Source organism: Carassius auratus, unplaced genomic scaffold, assembly GCF_003368295.1.
Source record: "Carassius auratus strain Wakin unplaced genomic scaffold, ASM336829v1 scaf_tig00214260, whole genome shotgun sequence".
NCBI lineage: Eukaryota > Metazoa > Chordata > Actinopteri > Cypriniformes > Cyprinidae > Carassius > Carassius auratus.
Window position 1 is genome coordinate 54082 of NW_020527583.1, and position 19200 is coordinate 73281.

At 36.8% G+C, this 19200-nt stretch overlaps 1 protein-coding gene across 5 annotated transcripts; it reads right to left on the minus strand.

Moving 5' to 3' along the window:
• Positions 1 to 1927: 1927 nt before the first annotated feature.
• LOC113091669 (gastrula zinc finger protein XlCGF57.1) lies at positions 1928 to 19198 on the minus strand. 5 transcript variants are annotated; one of them, XM_026257272.1, is made up of 3 exons: positions 19125 to 19198; positions 7574 to 8130; positions 1928 to 4276 (listed from the first exon to the last, which is right to left on the minus strand). In XM_026257272.1, the coding sequence occupies exon 3, from the start codon at positions 4269 to 4271 to the stop codon at positions 2733 to 2735; it is 1539 nt and encodes a 512-aa protein (XP_026113057.1). In that variant the 5' UTR covers positions 4272 to 4276; positions 7574 to 8130; positions 19125 to 19198; the 3' UTR covers positions 1928 to 2732. The 5 variants fall into 5 exon arrangements, with proteins under 5 accessions (XP_026113057.1, XP_026113054.1, XP_026113056.1 ...); XM_026257269.1 differs by lacking the exon at positions 7574 to 8130 and adding an exon at positions 17732 to 17881 and having other exon boundaries at positions 19125 to 19191; XM_026257271.1 differs by lacking the exon at positions 19125 to 19198 and adding an exon at positions 17732 to 17866.
• Positions 19199 to 19200: the final 2 nt, after the last annotated feature.

Consider the following 19200-nt stretch of genomic DNA (forward strand, 5'->3'; position numbering starts at 1 on the left):
GCGATTGAAAATGCTGCGTGAAGTCAGCTGGCAGAAGCCCCCCCATGGCGCGAATTCGCGTCTGTTGTGAAGTTAATTTCACGCGCAAATTATCTCAAAATGGTTAAGCGGCAAACTAGACGCGGTAGACGCGAATTTGATGCTCTATTCGCGTTTGGTGTGAACACAGCATTACAGTGGCTGCCACTGAAAGGAGCATCTCTAAGTTAAACTGATTAAAACTACCTGAGATCAACAATGGCTCAAAAAATCTCAGTGGACTTTAGGTCATCAAAATAAATATTGTTTTCTCACAACAACTCTCTTATGATGAAATAATAAATGACTGCTGCAAGAAAGGCATGGTGAGTAATGCCTGTGTTATACTTCCAGCATTAGCAAGCCGGACTTATACATGGACAGCATGCATTGCATTTTATACTACCGAGAGCATATGCTGATGGTCCGTCCTGCAAAAAATGTGAACAAATAATTGCTCAGAATAATTGCACATCTGGCCTTTATAATGTTTTATCAACAGATTGTACAGGTTCGAGTAGCAACAGGCTTCTTCACACAGTCTGCGCATTTGCAGTTGGTGGGTTTTGAAGCCTATTCACCACGTATACAACAAAAAAAGGATGGCCGCTGATGCCCGCTCAGAGCCTCTGCACACTCTCCGATGATGATTTTTACATCATGCATAACATAGTGGACAATAGACCCTTTGCAAACAAGTGACTATGACCACATAACTATCCCATGATGGACGGCAGAATCACTGGAAGCACAAGCTAAACAGTAGTGACCGAGCGGGAAGTTTCAATCAGTTTAAAATAAATAACACTAAACTTTATGGCTTCTTCTATTGAAAAAGCTGTTGTGCCATTATTGGTCGAGGTAGGGCATCTGGTAGGTATTCACAAAGAACGGTATTTGGAGAACTTGGAGATGGCAAGATTGGATACCGATCCTTACCTTTTTCCTCTGTTTTCATGGACCTCATTAAATCACTGAGTCTACCTGACTTCATTCCACACGATCTGTACCACTATGTGGTAAACGTGGTATCCCACACACTGGTGCTGATGTCAAAGCTTTTAAAAGTCTGGATGCTTACCAGTTCTTTGTAGCTGGCTGGGTTACAGGTACGCGTTGCTACGCTCACGGCATGGGGAGGTACTTTATAATGGCAAAGGTAAGAAGTCAGTCCAGGGTTTATTTTGTATTAATATCTATTCTTTACTTAAGTAAAGATTTATATCACACGTAACCTATTTTTAGAGGACTTCGTCGTTCGTGGCTAACCACTTAAGTTACCGCTGTTCACTGGGTATGCAAATGCAACTTTCTAATGCATTTTTTTTAAATAACTTTTTATACCAAGTACCACCTCAGAAACTATTTGGCTGTCTAAGTACTATCACAATGACCAATATTAAAATTACAGTAGCATAGTAGGCCTAACTATTCAGCTAACGTTACTGCTCTGCACAGTTAAAAAACGATGCAGTTTTATTCATAATAAGAATATTTATTGTTGTCAGCCACTTTAACATTGTAAATATACAGTTTGACCATTAACACTGCACTGTGCTTACAAGTAAAAATAAATAAATAATAATTTACACGAACAAACACGAACTCGTACTCGTTTGGCTTGCCATCCATGGCATTCACAATTCACACGAGTAGAGGGTGACGTCATGTGCAAAGGGTCTATAGCGGATGCGGAAAGTATAAAACATGATTAAGGTTGTATTACATTTGCTACATCTTGCCTATTGCACTCAAGTTTGTATATAGTTATTTATTTTCACTGCAATGTTTACTCTTACTTATAACTGGTGAAATCTTACATGCTGCAAGAAAGTTGAGGCAAGCAAGCTGTCTGTAATCTTTATATTTTATTTTTTATTTGTTTTATCAGTGTGTGTGGTGGGGGGGGGTGTTTGCCAAATAAAGTAAAAAATTTACATTAAAATTAAGACAAAGCTTCTGATATCTGTACAAATAAGAGAACAAGCCGTTTAAACCAAATGAAAGTGTATATTTTTTCACTTCATTTGTCCTGTTGACCACAGACTCAAACACGTGGACTGTGTCAGAAAGCGAACGCACATCTGTATACTGTGTCCAGTGTAGACAAGATAGCAGTAGTAATTGTAATTTCGGTTTAATTTAGAAGTGACGCGACACAGATATTCAATGTAATCAGGTGTCAAACTGCTAAGCAGCTGAATTCCAGTGGGCAGGGCCAATGTTGATGTCTTGCTCTTGAGGCCTGTTTATCCAAACGACTCTGCCTAGCTTATGTGACCTTGCACCTTGGATCTAAAACGAGACATTTTCTGAAGGTTATTACGTAAAATGTCCTCAGTTTCAATAAAAAAGCATTAAAGTTATGAAACATGCAAAATGTATTAAGCATACAAAGACCTATTTTGTGTCAAAAGATCAAAGGAAATTTGGTTTAACATGTCATGACCCCTTTAACAAAAAGGTAAAAGAGAGCACATTGTCACAATACTCTCAATCTCTATTTTAATAGTAGAAAGAAAAAAAGAAACATTTCAATCCATACAGACTTCATCATGTAGTCAAAAAACATTGCTAATACAAAGTCTTTTAGTATATACAGTCAACACAGAGATTTACCAATGAAGACGCACAGGACTCTTTGAAAAACAAATTTAACAATGAGAATAAATGGGGTTCTCCAATCTGAATCAAATGTTTTGACTAAGGAATATTCAGATTTGGCTCGCATTCAGCTGCAATGTGAATGCAGCCTTAATTTTACAGATACGTGTTTTCTGGTGCCATTTTAAATTACTGGGCCATTTGAAACTCTTTCTACACACAGAACAAAAATAGTGTTTCACATCCGCATGACTTTTCAGGTGTATCTGTAAATGCGATGGCAAAAGAAAAGTTTTATTGCACTGACCACAGTTAAATGTCCTTTCTCCAGAGTGAATGTGCAGGTGATTTTTAAAACATCTCCTTTTTCTAAACCTCTTCACACATTCAGAATCTCGCAATTTCTTACCAGAATGAGCTTGCAAATTACATTCCAGGTCTCGATTTGTGAAACTTTTCTCATGGTGAAGACATGTGAAAGGCTTCTCTCCAGTATGAAGTTTCATGTGGATTTTAAGGGTTTGTTTATGCATAAAACTCCTTCCACATTGAAGGCATGTGTAAGACTTTTCTCCTGTGTGAATTTTCATGTGGGAAATAAGGGCTGTTTTTCTATTAAATATTTTTCCACACGGATGGCAGGTAAAAGAGTTTCCTTCAGTGTGATTTGTCATGTGGACTTTAAGGTGTCCTTTTTGAGTGAAGCTCTTTCCACACAGTTCGCAGGTGTAAGGTTTCTCTCCGGTGTGAATTCTAATGTGGACTTTAAAAGTCTGTTTATGTGTAAAACTCTTTCCACATTGAGGGCATGTGTAAGGCTTCTCTCCGGTATGAATTCTCATGTGGTATTTAAGGTTTCCTTTTCGAATAAAACCTTTTCCACACTGTTTGCAGGAAAAACAGTTTTCTACAGTGTGGGTTTTCATATGCCTGTTAAAATTTCCTCTTTGGTTGAAGTTTATCCCACACTGAGTACATAAGTAAGGCTTTTCTCCGGTGTGAATTTTCATGTGTGCAATAAGGTTTCTTTTTTTGTTAAAACTTTTTCCACACTGTTGGCAGGTAAAAGGGCTCCCTTCAGTGTGAACTCTCATGTGGCCTTCAAGGTCTTCTTTTCTGTTAAAACCTTTCCCACACGGATGGCAGGTGAAAGAGTTTCCTTCAGTGTGAGTTGTCATGTGGACTTTAAGGTGTACTTTTTGAGTGAAGCTCTTTCCACACAGTTTGCATGTGTAAGGCTTTTCTCCGGTGTGAAGTATCATGTGTCTATTAAAGCTTCCTTGCCTACTGAAGCTGCTTCCACACTGTTTGCATGTGTACGGCTTCTCTCTGGTGTGAACACTTGTGTGGCTTTTAAGGGTTGCTTGTTGAGTGAAACTCCTTCCACACTGTTGGCATGTATAAGGCTTCTCTCCAGTGTGAATTCTCATGTGCACTTTAAAGTTTCCATGTTTATTGAAACTCTTACCACACTGTTGGCAGCTGAAAAGACTTCTAGTTCTTGTCTTTTGAGCTCTTTTCCTTGAGGAAGTCTTTTCAATCCTTGAGCAACTAAATGATTTTTGTCCAGTTATGAAATCATGACGTTTTTTAAACTGATCTTTGTCTTGCATTTCTTGTAGTACTTCACTCTCTTCTTTCAGCACCATCAGGTCTGGGGCGAAAAGAGACAAACACAAGTTGAAGGTTCCCCATTTAAAAGCAACAGACATACTTTGAAATACATATATATAACACTCATAATAAATTTGGAATCAGGAATGCAAAACTTAGGGCCTCTGCCCTGCAAAGTTTAATCCCAACCCTTCTCAAACACATATACCATGTTTTCAAATAAGCCTGAAGGACTTCATGTGTTAAGGCTGAAGCTAAACTCTGCAGGGCTGTGGCCCTAACTGATGATCATTGAACCACGTCATGTTGTCTACTGCCACCGGCGGTAGTGCATGTGATGTCACACACTCTATAACAAACATAATACAACATTTTGTATACACGCGAGTTGGGTAATGGACCTTGTTGGGAAACCAAATACTACAACTGCGATCTGGAGCCATCTCCATTCATGTCACCCATCCACATTTCTACATGTATCTTCAAGTTCCAGTGATCGCAAACGCCTGGCTGGTCAAGTTTGGCGAGGCTTTCACCAATACAAACGAGACGGCGATAAATGGTGGATGTTAAGTACGGTTCCCATTTCAAAAAGAGCATGTGCAGACGAAGAGTTAATGCGCCCGCTTGTCTGGCGGTGGAACACTGAACCTTGTCTACACAGGACGCGTCACGTTCACGTCACAACAGGTCGAGTCTGTCTACAGGAAATTTGTACTTTATGTCATACCTCATAAACGGGATTAGGCAGTTAACTATCGGGGATTTGTTGTGTCATGCCGCACGCAGTGTAGCATCATCAATTGTAAAGAGTTCTATAGTATTTTTGTCATGTTGCACCAACACTCGCATCCGCTAGATGGTGTATTTAGCTGTGTATTTTAAATAAACATGCATATTTTTTAATAGATTGAGCCTAATTTATTATTGGTTTCAAATCACACAACAATTATAAATTACATTTCATTTACATTTATTCATTTAGCAGCCACTTTTATCCAAAGCGACTTACAGATGAAGACAGTGGAAGCAATCAAAAACAACAAAAAGAGCAATGATATTTAAGTGCTATAACAAGTCTCAGTTAGGTTAACACAGTACACCTAGCATGGGATTTTAACTAATATAATAAATAAAAAGAAAACGGATAGAATAGAAAAAGAATAGAGCAAGCTAGGTGTTACACATACAATTGCATAATAAATGAAAAGAAAATAGAATATAAAAAAGATCAGAAAATTAGAATTGAGAATCTATTAAAGAATAGAATTAGAATAGTGAGTGTTAAAGTTAGAGGGTCAAATAAAGATGGAAGAGATGTGTTTTAAGCCGATTCTTGAAGATGGCTAAGGACTCAGCTGTCCGGATTGAGTTGGGGAGGTCATTCCAGCAGGAGGGAACATTTAATTTAAAAGTCCGTAAAAGTGACTTTGTGCTTCTTTGGGATGAAACATCAAGCAACATGCACTTGCAGAACGCAAGCTTCTAGAGGCACATAAGTCTGAAGTAACAAATTTAAGGTAATTGGGTGAAAATTAAAATGGTGAAAATAAATGTTTATACATACATTATAATTAATAATTATATAAAAATAATATGCGACCTTCACAACCCTACTGAAGCTGCAATTACAAGACACTGTTTTCAACAAAAAACAAAAAACTATGCATTTTGGCAGTTATATCATAACTGCATTTTGGGGCCCTGAAAAAGCTAACTTTGAAAATGGGTTTTGAATACAATTTTTTTGTCGTGTCTTTGAAAAGTACAAAAAATGTATTTCTTTACAAAATCACATTGCCAATCTAATTGCCTGGCCTAAGTAATACACCATTTACAACGTTTTCCTGGATCTATGTGAATGGGGTTCATTTTGAGAGCATTTTTGACTGCATTTGAAACTTTTCAAAAATGCAAAGGAAAAACTTTCCAATTGTTAGCATATAGTAATTGTGTAAACGTACCCTGAGTTTTGCAGCCCCGGGGTAGAAATGTTTTGTTTTCAAATTCTTGTTATAAATATCTCAAACTCGTACCATATTCAGAGTCAGAGCTTGTGTGCTGCTGTATTTACTGCCAACAAGGCACACTGAGACACTGAAAACACTGGTTCATGTTAAAAACAACTGTGTAAATGAACACAGCAACACACTTCACTGAATCATGCAGTGCATCATACTTTTTATTTATGTAATCACAGCTTAATTACAGTGACTTGATTATAATACACCATACCTCACTTAGTGTAATGGGTAGGCTTGGTTAGAATGGTTAAAGAAGAAAAAAAACTAACCACATTTTCCTGTCTGTGTATTAATTATGAATTTTCCCAAACTAATATTCACCCACCCCCGTTTTTACAACAGAAAAACTTAAAACAAAAAATACTGAAATACTTGAGATGACTTTCTATTACAATTACATAAGAATGCTTCTTATATTGCGAGTTTTAAGGTTCCATTTTTATGATAATACTCAGTTATATTTTACCATCAAGACCAGATGAATTTCTTAATTGTGTAAATTAACAAGGTGTTACAGATATATATTAAATAGAAACAATAACCAATCATTTTCATACATTAAATTGAGATACATTACTTATTGGCCCAAAACACTATACACAGAAGCTTTTAGAAAACATTTTGCATCTAGAAGATTTGCATCTAGTTGTTGTGTTCATGGCCTGTAGACTGAACTATTGTAATGCACTTAATTTTATCATCTTTACACTGGCCAGCCAAGTTACATATCGATTACAAAATGTTAGAACTAACCAGGGTTGCCAACCACTCCGTATAATACAAAATTGTCCTGTATCTTCGTAAAAAGCATTCCATAAGGGAAAGTAATTTGTCTCATATACAAAGGCATATGCCGTATGACCACCTAGACCATACAGATAGCCAAATCTAAACTTGAGAAATGAATCATTCTTTTTGAACAAACTGTTGTTTGATATGAGAACGTGGCCTTTAAGATCAAGCAGAATCCTTTTTCACCATTCACTTTTAATTTCAGTCTTGACACTTGTGTCATTTTTGTCCTGCATGTTTACAACACAGGCCTCTTCCTCTTTAAGAAAGTGGACCTGCCATTCATTATCTGGCAAGTTACCAGTCTTAAGGGAACAGCATGTTTTACACTGGTCCTTCTTTGGATGGTACAGGCTCAGGTTCTGCTGCTTAAATTCTTCTGAGAACACCTGCCTTGAGAAAGGCCTCAGCATCTTTTCCTCAGCAGCACGATAGTAGACTCTATACAGGCCAATAATGGACTGAAAGACAGGCTCTAAGAACTGTTTAGATGCTGATGACCTACAGTAGCAGGAAGTCACCTTGGGGAGATCCTGAAGAAAACTCCTCATGAACTCACGACCCTCACATCTGAGGTGTGACGTTGCATTCTGCTGTGTATTGCCTGCGTCTTGCACCCAGTTGAGAGCAGACCATTCCCCTAATCCAAGCGTTGACAAAAAGAAACTTTTACACACCCTTCTTCTCTGTCCATCAACTCTTAAAAAGTAAAAAAGAGTAGATAACCTTCTTGAATTATCAGAGCCCCTTTTCCTCTTTACAGGGACGACATCCACCAAACCACGCACATACATTTTTTTCTCCTCCCAGTTCATGTTCTCCCAAAAACATTTAAAAATGTTCTCTCTGTCTGCTTCTCCAATTGTACTGCAGTGACGCTTGGAGGACGTTATGCATCCAGCAGACTGACATCTTGGTCCCATCACCCGGGGCTTCATGTTAACTTCTTCGTTCCCTCTAATCCCAACATACGGTTGTCCCATCATTCTTCGCCTTTTATTAACACACTTCTTCCAACTGCATTCATTCTTTCTCTTTCTTCCTCCAACTGTATCCTCCTCAGTGTCATCACAGGAATCTTAAAAAATACAAAAAAGGAACAGTGCATGTAAATGTGTGTACTACTGCCATGAAATGTGCCATGTGTCCATTCATTATACAAAAAATATAAATTCCCGATCTCTTCAGTGAAACGTTGTTCTTACTACACTCTCCAGTGTCATTTTCTCATGCTCTTTCTTCTGTTGCTCTCTCCATCTGTGCTGTCACTTTCTATTAGGGGTTGAACGACTTTTTATTTTTTTTTAAGACGACTTCAACTACGATTAGTTAACTTTTGCTTTCATTGCATTAAAGTAATTAATGAACAAATAAGTCTGGAGCTGTGACAAACACCTTTTGTGCACAGCTATGGCATATGACATATGCAATAGTGAGCACGATTGCATTTAAACACTGACCAATATATCGATTTACCGATATTTAAGCATTTTACCATAGTAAGATATTGGTCTTGGTAATATCAGATTCACAGTTAAATGCCGCCATCTTGTGAGTGTTTTGAGAATTGCGTGCTGGATCGCCATTGCAGCGCATATGTGGGGAGACGAGACAACAACGATGGTATGCATGTACTTGATTTGCTGTAGTTAGTAAACTTTAACATAACAGCCAGTTATGCACAAATTAGATACATTACATAAATACTGATATGTAGTTTATGCAGCTTGGCTCTAAGAAATAGAGACCAACTCATGGAGTCATGTTAAATAATGCATCAAGTCCTGTCCCAATAAAGACGTAATAAATTAATAAATAATCATATGTAGCCATGAATGATCAAATGTTGGAAATAAATGCGCTGAATTTATTTCTCTCTCGGTTGGAAATTTGCCCATCGTTAGTCTCGTGAAGCCACTTTCATAATGCTGTTGATGCTCAGGAAATGCTCCAGCACGGCCACCGCATGTAACTTTTAACAAGATTAACTTGTTTAAAACACCCTGAATTGTATTAACATTTACTATATAACTATTACTTTGCTAATAAACGTCTAAATAAATACAACTCTATGGGAAATTAATTACCGCAAGCGATAACAATTTGAGTGTATTTATGTGTAACTGCATAAACCACACTGTCAGCAGGCATTTCATAATCTAGAAGGATAAACATATTATAAATGATCTTGACATAACATTACAGTTATATTCTAATTTTCCAGAGAATATTACTCAGTGAATTAACATCCAATGAATTATTCTTGACTCTGTAGCTATTAAACCGCTTATAAACCTACTTAAAGGGTAGTTTGAAAAGAAGTTGATATGACTCCTGTCCTTATTTTCTCTATTTGGAAACATTACACATTCTACATTTATTTTGCTTACTGTATAAATATTAGTGTTGTTGCTATAGATGCTTTTGATTAATACAATGTTTTGTATTGTGGTAAATTTAAAGATTAAATTAAACGTGAAATACAAATTTTCAACATGTAAAAAAAAAAAAAAAAAAGACTGAAATGGAGGAAAAACTACTTTATAACTGTGAAAAAATATCGGTTCTGTATATCGTTTATTGGGCACATAAACATGCAAATAATTGGTACTGCTTATAAAAAATATATATATATCGGTCTATCACTAATTGTGTGTGTGAATTATTTCTACATTGCAGCGCCTCTCTACTAGTAGTGAAGCTGTGGGATTTAGTTATTAATAAATATATGCAAGAATTTTTCAGTTTTTTTAAGCTATTTTATTGAGAAATCACAGAACAGTGTTGACAATACATTTCCACGATAAATTATTCTGTCTGCACGCAATGTACGAGCTACTTTCTGTAGCCTGTGTGTGTGTGCGTTAAGGCCAGTTCATACCAAGGAAGATAACTATGTTCTAAAAATCATTCTCAATATTAAAGAATAGTAGAGTCCACACCACAACTATAACGATTAGGACAAAGAGAAACGATATCGTTGGAATCACTTTGAAAACTATTTTTATCCATCTGATGATCGATAAAATATTGACAGATAATCAGAATCCACCCTGCTGTAACAAGCTAAATAATTTAGCATGTGCGCTTAAAATAAAGTGACAATATCATTTAATGGTGTGGATGCTAATATTGTTATCGTTCTTGGTGTGAACGAAGCTTTACAGTACAGCAGCACATTAGATTAGAACGGCGATTCACTTACCTGTACAATAAGATGTTTAAAACGTGCATTCTCCTGTTAAATTTTGAGCGTCCAGTAATATAATCACACGTCTTGAGGAGCAATTTGGAGTATGTCTTTATTTGTCATATGAACGGTTTCGAAACAGAGCGTAAATGTGGAAGTCCTTCAAAGTTTTTTTTTTATCCTGTTGCGCCCTCTATAGGACCAGGGATCGGTTCTAATCAAGCTTAAGGAGTCATGGCAGAGCACTGAAGTCGACTAGCTTTCTTTCCACTGTAATGGGTACTATATGACATTGATATTACAGAATAGAAAGATAGAAATGTTATGGTCTATTTTTATATTTTTCCATGATGATTTATCACATTGCACGCAATATACTATTCATCTCACCAAACTATTTATTCCATCTTTAATTACAATGTTGACATCAGAGCATAATTTTTACGGAGTTTGCAACCACCTAGGAATAATTGTAAAACTCTTTTAAAACTTGTAAATCCTGAAAAGAAAGAAAGATTGCTGCTTACCTTCAGTTGGCAGCTCTTCAATTCAAGAAGGCCGGCTGGAGTTATGAGCTTTTACTGACAGCTTAAGGGAAAACATCACCATCTTTCCATATTCCAATATGTTTTTCCCTCAACTTAGACGAGTTGATACGCACCTCTCCCGTCTCAGTGCATGCACTCAATCACTGTAGCGCATGGCACACTATGCTGCTGTTTAGCTTAGTACCATCCATTGTACTATGAATTTAAAAGCTACCTATTTACCTATCTACTTGTTTTTCCTATTTAAAGATGGTTACATATGTAGTTACACGGTGACACAAAATAAAATGTGACAATTTCCTAAGCAGATAAAAATGATGACTATAATGTATGGCGGAAGAGCACTTTGACCTCGGTGCAGTAATATCATCACTCCTGAAAACTCTCCCTCCTCTAACTTCCGTAAATACAACCAATGCGAGGAGATTTTTTTTTTCAGGAGTGATGATATTATTGCACCGAGGTTGAAGTGCTGCGTAGTGCTATTTCACCATACCTTATAGTTATCACTTTTTAGCCACTTAGAAAATGTCATCGGAATTCATCCCTATTTGGATCCTAAGGAATGAATGGTACTAAGCTAAACGCTAACATAGTGGCGCTGCGCACTACAGCAATTAAGTGCACACACTGAGACGGGAGAGGTATGCATCACTCGTCAAGTTGATGGAAGAGCATAGTGGAATATGGAAAAATGGTGCATTTTCCTTTAAGGATCCAATGGAGTTCTGACATTTGTTTACAAGGTCATTTTAATGCTTTTATTGTTTAATATTAACAAAACCCACATAGAGACAAAAAAAAGGTAACCAATAATAATGATTCATGTAAAAAATCTAATTGAAAAAAATACAGAGATATAAGGTTTTTGCCCAACAGCCACGATATGTCCCTTATTCTTATACAAAAATAACAAAGACTTTCCCATGAAAGGCCTTCATTCACCTGACTATACATCTCCTCTGGAAGTAATTATTTTCCTCCCATATATAGACTGGTACCCTCCTGTGGGGATATGTCGGCTGTGCTATGTATGTTCATCACCTTTTTTGTACCTGTGATTTTATTCTTGTTTTTCTATTATTATTTTTACTATTATTATTTTATTCATTTTTTTTATTATTATAATTTATTTTACTATTTACTTGTCATACTATCTTATTTTTATTATTAATATCATTATTGTTCTATGTTTTTTTTTTGTTATTTGTTGTGTGGATCCTTTGTTGTGTGGACACTGCTTCTGGCTTTGCTACCGTTCGGACGTTCTAGCTTACTGCTCTGCGCTTTGCTTCTTATTTCTGTACTTTCTCTGATTTTTCTAAGATTTTTACTTCAGCAGATCAGCACAGTGCTCAAACAACAGATTTTTGGCACAAACGCTAAAACTAAAAATACTGGGACTGTAATAATACTACAAAAAGAAGACTTTGTCTCCCACTGCGAACAGCTTACATTCCAGAGATGGGAAAACAACTGCCTACCAAACAGAAGAGAGAGAAAATGCCTCCTGTTGGATCTACTTGTTGCATGAACTGCTGCAAACTTCTACAAAGGATTGTGATTCTTGAAACAAAGTTACTTTCTGGACATCCAAAACAGACGGAACACATAGCAGACCATTGTCCTGGACCCTCTCAGCATACAGCCGGTGAGTCCCATGAATCTTCTGAATCTCAACAGTTTATACCAAGTGTAGAGGAACAAGCCGAAACTGATCGCCACACTAATCGATGGCGCAAACAGGGAGCAAGACCCAAAGGAACACGAGACATTAGATTGTCACCAGTTTCTCGTATTGCTGCCATAGCTTCCTCTACCCCAGATACGACTATGACAAAGCTTGTAAATACTGGTATTCTACCACCCCCTATACATCTGGAGAACAGATTTCAAGCATTAATGAATGTGGGTGAGGAATCCCCAAATGTGATTAAACATGGATCTGATCAGCCAACAGCTAACACCGCTACTAACAGGTGCTCAAGGACGAGCAGACAGCGGCTTTCAGCTCAGAGAGTAGCCGAGCCAAGTACTCTGATAGTGGGTGACTCTGTTATCAGAAACATCCGTAGCAGGACTACAACAACATGCTGCCTTCCTCAAGCAATGGTCTCTGATGTGAACAAGGAACTTCAGAACATTCTGATGAAGCACAAGACTGCAAATCCAATCATCATCCATGTGGGGAAGAATGATATTCGGAAAGAGCAGTCAGAACTCCTTAAGAAGGACTTCAGTTAACTCTTTGAAACACTTCGAAGACTCAAAGTTTAGTAGTTCATCAGTGGACCGCTCCCAGCAAGGGGAACAAATATGTTTTCACGGTTGCTTGGGCTGAACACATGGCTACAAAGATCTTGTAATACAAAAGGAGTAAATTTCATCGACAACTTCAATCTTTTCTGGGGCCATAGACAATTGTTTAAACCGGATGGCCTCCACCCAAACAAACTTGGTGCAAGAGTGTTTAAGGACAATATCTTCTTCTCCCTTCATCATCCTTCAGCAGAGTGTGTGCTTCTCACAGAAAATGGAGGAATTGGTGTATGTTGGGACTAAACTCTCCCACTCATTCGCTGCTAGCCCGTAGATATCAACTAAAAAACGGCAGGCCCCCCAACCACCAAAGCCTGTGGGCCCCGTTCCTATGAGAGCTCTCCGACCGCTGCCACAACACCAGGGCCCAAACTCTCTATCTGCTGAAGGTGAACCAAAAACAACTGATAGCAGTTCTCAGTGATATGTGTCGGGTCCCCACTATAATAGCAGCAACATTGACAAATGCCTACTGAACAAGCGGGAACCCAGTGTGCCTGTAGCTTTCTCTATTTCAGTTTTATCACGTGATAGAAAGTCTAAGGCCTTCTCAAGCAGAAGGGCAAACTCATTTAATCTGCGGCCTATTATGCATCAAACTAAGATTGATGTAAAGACACAAAGCACTGCCATCAAGCTAGCACTTTTAAACATTCGCTCACTAAAAAATAAATCATTTCTAATCAATGACTTTATAACCACAAACAATCTGGATTTTATCTTTCTAAATGAAACATGGCTTGAAGACAGCTGCAGTGCAACAATCCTAAATGAAGCAGCACCTCCTAACTTCACTTACATGAGTGTCTGCAGGACTGTTAGGAGAGGTGGGGGTGTAGCTGCTCTATTTAAAGATGTCTATCAATGCAAGCAAGTGTCATTTGGTCATTTGAATATCTAGGGATTGTGCTGAAAGGTGCTCCATGCATTCTGTTTATTATTATTAACAGCCCTCCAAAATACTCTCCAGCCTTTGTTGAAGAGGTCACAGAAATGTTATCAATAATTTCCTCAGAGTTTGACCGTTTTGCAATTGCAGGGGATTTTAATATTCACATAGACAATGCAGAAAACAAAACTACAAAAGAAATGATAACGGTTCTAAACACATTTGACTTGACTCAGCATGTGCATGGACCCACACTGGATCTAATCATCAGTAGGGGTCTAAACATTTCATCCATTGTTATTAAGGACGTAGCACTATCTGATCACTTCTGTATTTTCTTTGATATATTGATCTCTGCTACCACTGAATCTAGATCTGTCTCTGTCAGAAGGAGATGCATAAACGAGAACACAAGTGTACTATTTATAGAGGCTATATCTTTAACACCAAGCATTTCTGCAGACTCTGTTGATATTCTCCTTGATTCCTTCAACTCAAAAGTTAAGAATGTTATTGATGATATTTCATAATAGTCAGTAAGAAAACAAACAGACAGAAATCAGTTTGGAGAAGATCAACAGCAGTTCAGACTATGAAAAGACAATGCAGAAAAGCAGAGCGGATGTGGAGGAAGACGCAACTTGAAATTCACCATAGCATCTATAAAGACAGCCTTCATGCTTTTACTGTGAAACTAGCCACAGCTAGACAGAACTTCTTCTCAAACCTAATAAACAGTAACTTAAATAACACTCGTACTCTTTTTGCCACTTTTGAGAGACTGACAAACCCCCCCCCATTAAGATTCCCACTGATATGCTATCAGACAGCAAATGCAATGAGTTTGCTTCTTTCTTTTCTGAGAAGATCATAAATATCAGGAAGGCGATTAGCACATCCTCAAGTAATGCAGAGGTCAGACAGATTCAGCCAAAATATCAAAAAGATACTATGTTTATTTTTGAAACAATTGATAGCAAAATTCTGGAAGACATAGTGCAGCAACTAAAATCACCAACCTGTTGTCTTGACAGACTTCCCACATCTTTTTTCAAAAGTGTGCTTGACTGCTTAAAAGCAGATCTCTTAGAAGTGGTGAATGCCTCACTTCTTTCTGGGACATTTCCAAACTCACTAAAAACTGCAGTTGTAAAGACCCTCCTGAAAAAGACCAATCTTGATAACACAATTTTGAGCAATTTTAGACCAATATCTAATCTTCCTTTTATAGGCAAAATAATAGAAAAGGTAGTTTTTAATCAGCTGAACAAATACTTAAACTCAAATGGATACCTGGACAATTTTCAATCTGGTTTCCGACCACATCACAGCACAGAGACAGCACTCATTAAGATATTAAATTATATTCGCTTAAATTGTGACTGGCAAAATATCGGTGCTGGTATTGCTAGATCTCAGTGCTGCATTTGACACTGTCGATCATAATATACTACTAGAGAGACTGGAAAACTGGGTCGGGCTTTCTGGGATGGTACTCAAATGGTTCAGATCATACTTAGAAGGGAGAGGCTATTATGTGAGTCTAGGAGAGCATAAGTCTAAGTGGACGTCCATGACATGCGGAGTCCCACAAGGGTCAATTCTTGCACCGCTCTTGTTTAGCCTGTATATGCTTCCACTAAGTCAAATAATGAGAAAGAACCAAATTGCAGCTATGCTGATGATACCCAGATTTACCTAGCCTTATCTCCAAATGACTACAGCCCCATTGACTCCCTCTGCCAATGCATTGATGAAATTAATAGTTGGATGTGCCAGAACTTTCTTCAGTTAAACAAGGAAAAAACTGAAGTCATTGCATTTGGAAACAAAGATGAAGTGTTCAAGGTGAATGCATAGATTGACTCTAGGGGTCAAACAACTAAAAATCAAATCAGGAATCTTGGTTTGTTTCTGGAGACAGACCTTAGTTTCAGTAGTCATGTCAAAGCAGTAACTAAATCAACATACTATCATTTATAAAACATCACAAGAATTAGATGTTTTGTTTCCAGTCAAGACTTGGAGAAACTAGTTCATGCCTTTATCACCAGCAGGGTGGACTATTGTAATGGGCTCCTCACTGGCCTTCCCAAAAAGACCATTAGACAGCTGCAGCTCATCCAGAACGCTGCTGCAAGGATTCTGACTAGAACCAGAAAATCTGAGCATATCACACCAGTCCTCAGGTCCTTAAACTGGCTTCCAGTTACATTTAGGATTAAAGTACTTTTACTCGTATATAAGTCACTAAATGACCTAGGACCGAAATATATTGCGGATATGTTTACTGAATATAAACCTAACAGAGCACTCAGATCACTAGGATCAAGTCAGTTAGAAATACCAAGGGTTCACACAAAACAAGGGGAGTCCGCCTCTAGTTACTATGCTGCCCGCAGTTGGAATCAGCTTCCAGAAGAGATCAGATGTGCTAAAGCATTATTCACATTTAAATCTAGACTCAAAACGCATCTTTTTAGCTGTGCATTTGTTGAATGAGCACTGTGCAATGTCCGAACTGATTGCACTATATTTTCACTGTTTTATTATTATTATTATTATTTTTAATGTAAATTCATTTTTTAACTGTTTTTAAATGTTTTAATCATTTTAAAAGTTTTAAAATTGCTTGTTTTATTTTTGTTATTATTTTTCTTCATGATTATTTTACTTTCTTTTATGTAAAGCACTTTGAATTACCATTGTGTACGAAATGTGCTATATAAATAAACTTTCCTTGCCTTGCCTTTTATTAACAAAATATACATATGAATGTTACACAAGAATATGTATATGTTTTTTAATAGGACTGTCCCTTCTTTTCCTTTTCTAAAGTTGGCAATCCTGTCGCTTTTAAGGCTCTAAATGGTTTAACATCTGTTGGTAGACGTAGCCAGAACTACAGACTGACAGCTGAAGGTCTGGATTCATGGCAGCTTTCATTGGCCAAGTCCCGCCCATGAGACCGACGTGTCAAACAACCAACCACAGTTCGTTTTGATCAACATCATGTTTCTGGGTTATAGAAATGTCGCCATGTTAAAGGACGTGACGCACATCTCCTGGAAATGCTGTAGAATTCAACCAATCCTGAAACTAAACACCAGCACTTCTGAGAGCAAAATGGAAATATTTCCATTGTTTGTTTTTTTTTACATTTACAGATGGAGAATATACCTGTGCAATGTAAGTTATGCCAACCCTGAACCAACATACAAAAATGCCAAATGCAATCCCTGTTTTAATAATGTTCAAAATCTCTTTTAAAATACCATAATTACCAAACTAAATGATTTGTATGCATTAGTAATTTGACACCGTCATCTCTGATAACATATGCATTTTCTGTTTTTTCTGTAAAAGTATTTTGAAACCATACATATTATGGAAAGTTGCACACATAAAAGTGAACTGAATAAATCTCATTTTGCGATATGATTGTTTTTTTTCATACTCAGTGTTGTTTTGTGTATATAGTACAGATTTAATGTTGCCATTAGTAAAAATTTATGACAAAAAATAAGCACATTAAGTGCTATAAATTAATGGTATACATTGTTTTTAAATTCAAATGGAGATGTTGTTTAATGTTACAAAATTTGTATTCAACTGAAATACAACAGCTTAAACCAGGACAATCATATGACATTCTTCAAAAAAAGTATTAATTTCTGTAGTTTTAGACATTTTAAAAGATTGATTGAGTTCAGCTTTGAAAAAGAAAACCAACCTGTTTGTTCCTCAGTATCTTCTTGTTTTAGACTGAATACTTCTTCAATCTTTATATCTTCACTCTCCTCTTTAATAAAGGCCATCTTTATAATAGTGAGTCACGTGGATCTCAGCTGCTTCAGCAGGAGTTTCACTGTGTTTGCACAATCTGTTTAAGATAAGAATAATTGACAGAAAGAAACAGACTAACTCTCAGTGTCTCGATCAGCTCCCTAGATCAGTTTACAGTGCACTGCTAAGGGAATCAGTCAAAGTAATAGTAAATAGTCTTAAAACAAAAAATAACTATACAGAAGAGTTTTAAAGTATTTGTGTTTTATATTTGACATTTTATTATTCATAGATTACATTTGGGTCATTCCTGGTACGTGGTAACATTTTGGCTGTGTTGGAAAAAGTTTACATGATCTTTATGTTTTTTGCATTCTACCAAAATAGTGACATGTTTAACTATTAGGAATGGATGTTGGTCAAGCTCAGGATTCAAAATGATTATCTGTCTGATTGTAAGGATGAATTCCAGTGGGGAAAATAAATTGTGTCACTTCTATAAAACGATCTCAAGGAAATTGCAGTTGGTTTTGGAAGGTGAGAAAGTATGTACTAATAGGCTGGAAAATGACTTCAGGGACATGGTAATTGAAGACAATTGTATAATTTTTAACTATATTTTCACATGATTTATATGTATGATAAGAGACAGTTTAGTCTAACAAATTTTGAGTTTTTTTTATTCATAATTTTATGGTTTATATTTCTTGTGGAAGTTGATTACTAAGGACATTATACATTTGAATGAATACATCAATGAAAAGGCATGTAAAATACAAAATAGTATTTATTATTTCTATTATCCCTTTTTAAGTGATAAAGAAGACTTAAATATACAATTTAAGCCATAGAGAAAATATGATTAAATAAATGATTTGGACGTAAAAGTCAATGTATAACAGGAATGACCCGTTTACTAGATTACACCTTCATGACAACGTTTGAAGTTAGTTAATAAAAGCTGTTATCACACGTGTGTTTGTTGTTTTAGTCTGAATTCACGCGCTTTTATTCTCGTCAGTGTGAGGAGATTCGAATCACTGAATCACTTCGCAAAGCAAATGATTCAGTTGACTAGGAGTTTCAAAATGCTCCGTTCCTCTCGTCACAAGTGACTGAATTTAAATAGACTATAAACTAATTCACGATCTAGGCTAGGGAGCGAAGTGAAAAGCACCATGTTTGTTAATCATCTTCAGACACGCTTTCCTCACAACAAAAAAAAAATCATATTTTGGATGAAACACTACGTTACAATGGATGATTGATTTTACGCCGCTTGTAAACACTAGTACACTGCCTCAATGGTTTTATAGATTTAAACGCTTAAAAACACTTACCTATCTTCAGACGAATCACAGACACGGCAGTGCAGCGCAGGCTCATGACGTCAGATCTCCCAGCCAAAATAAAAGT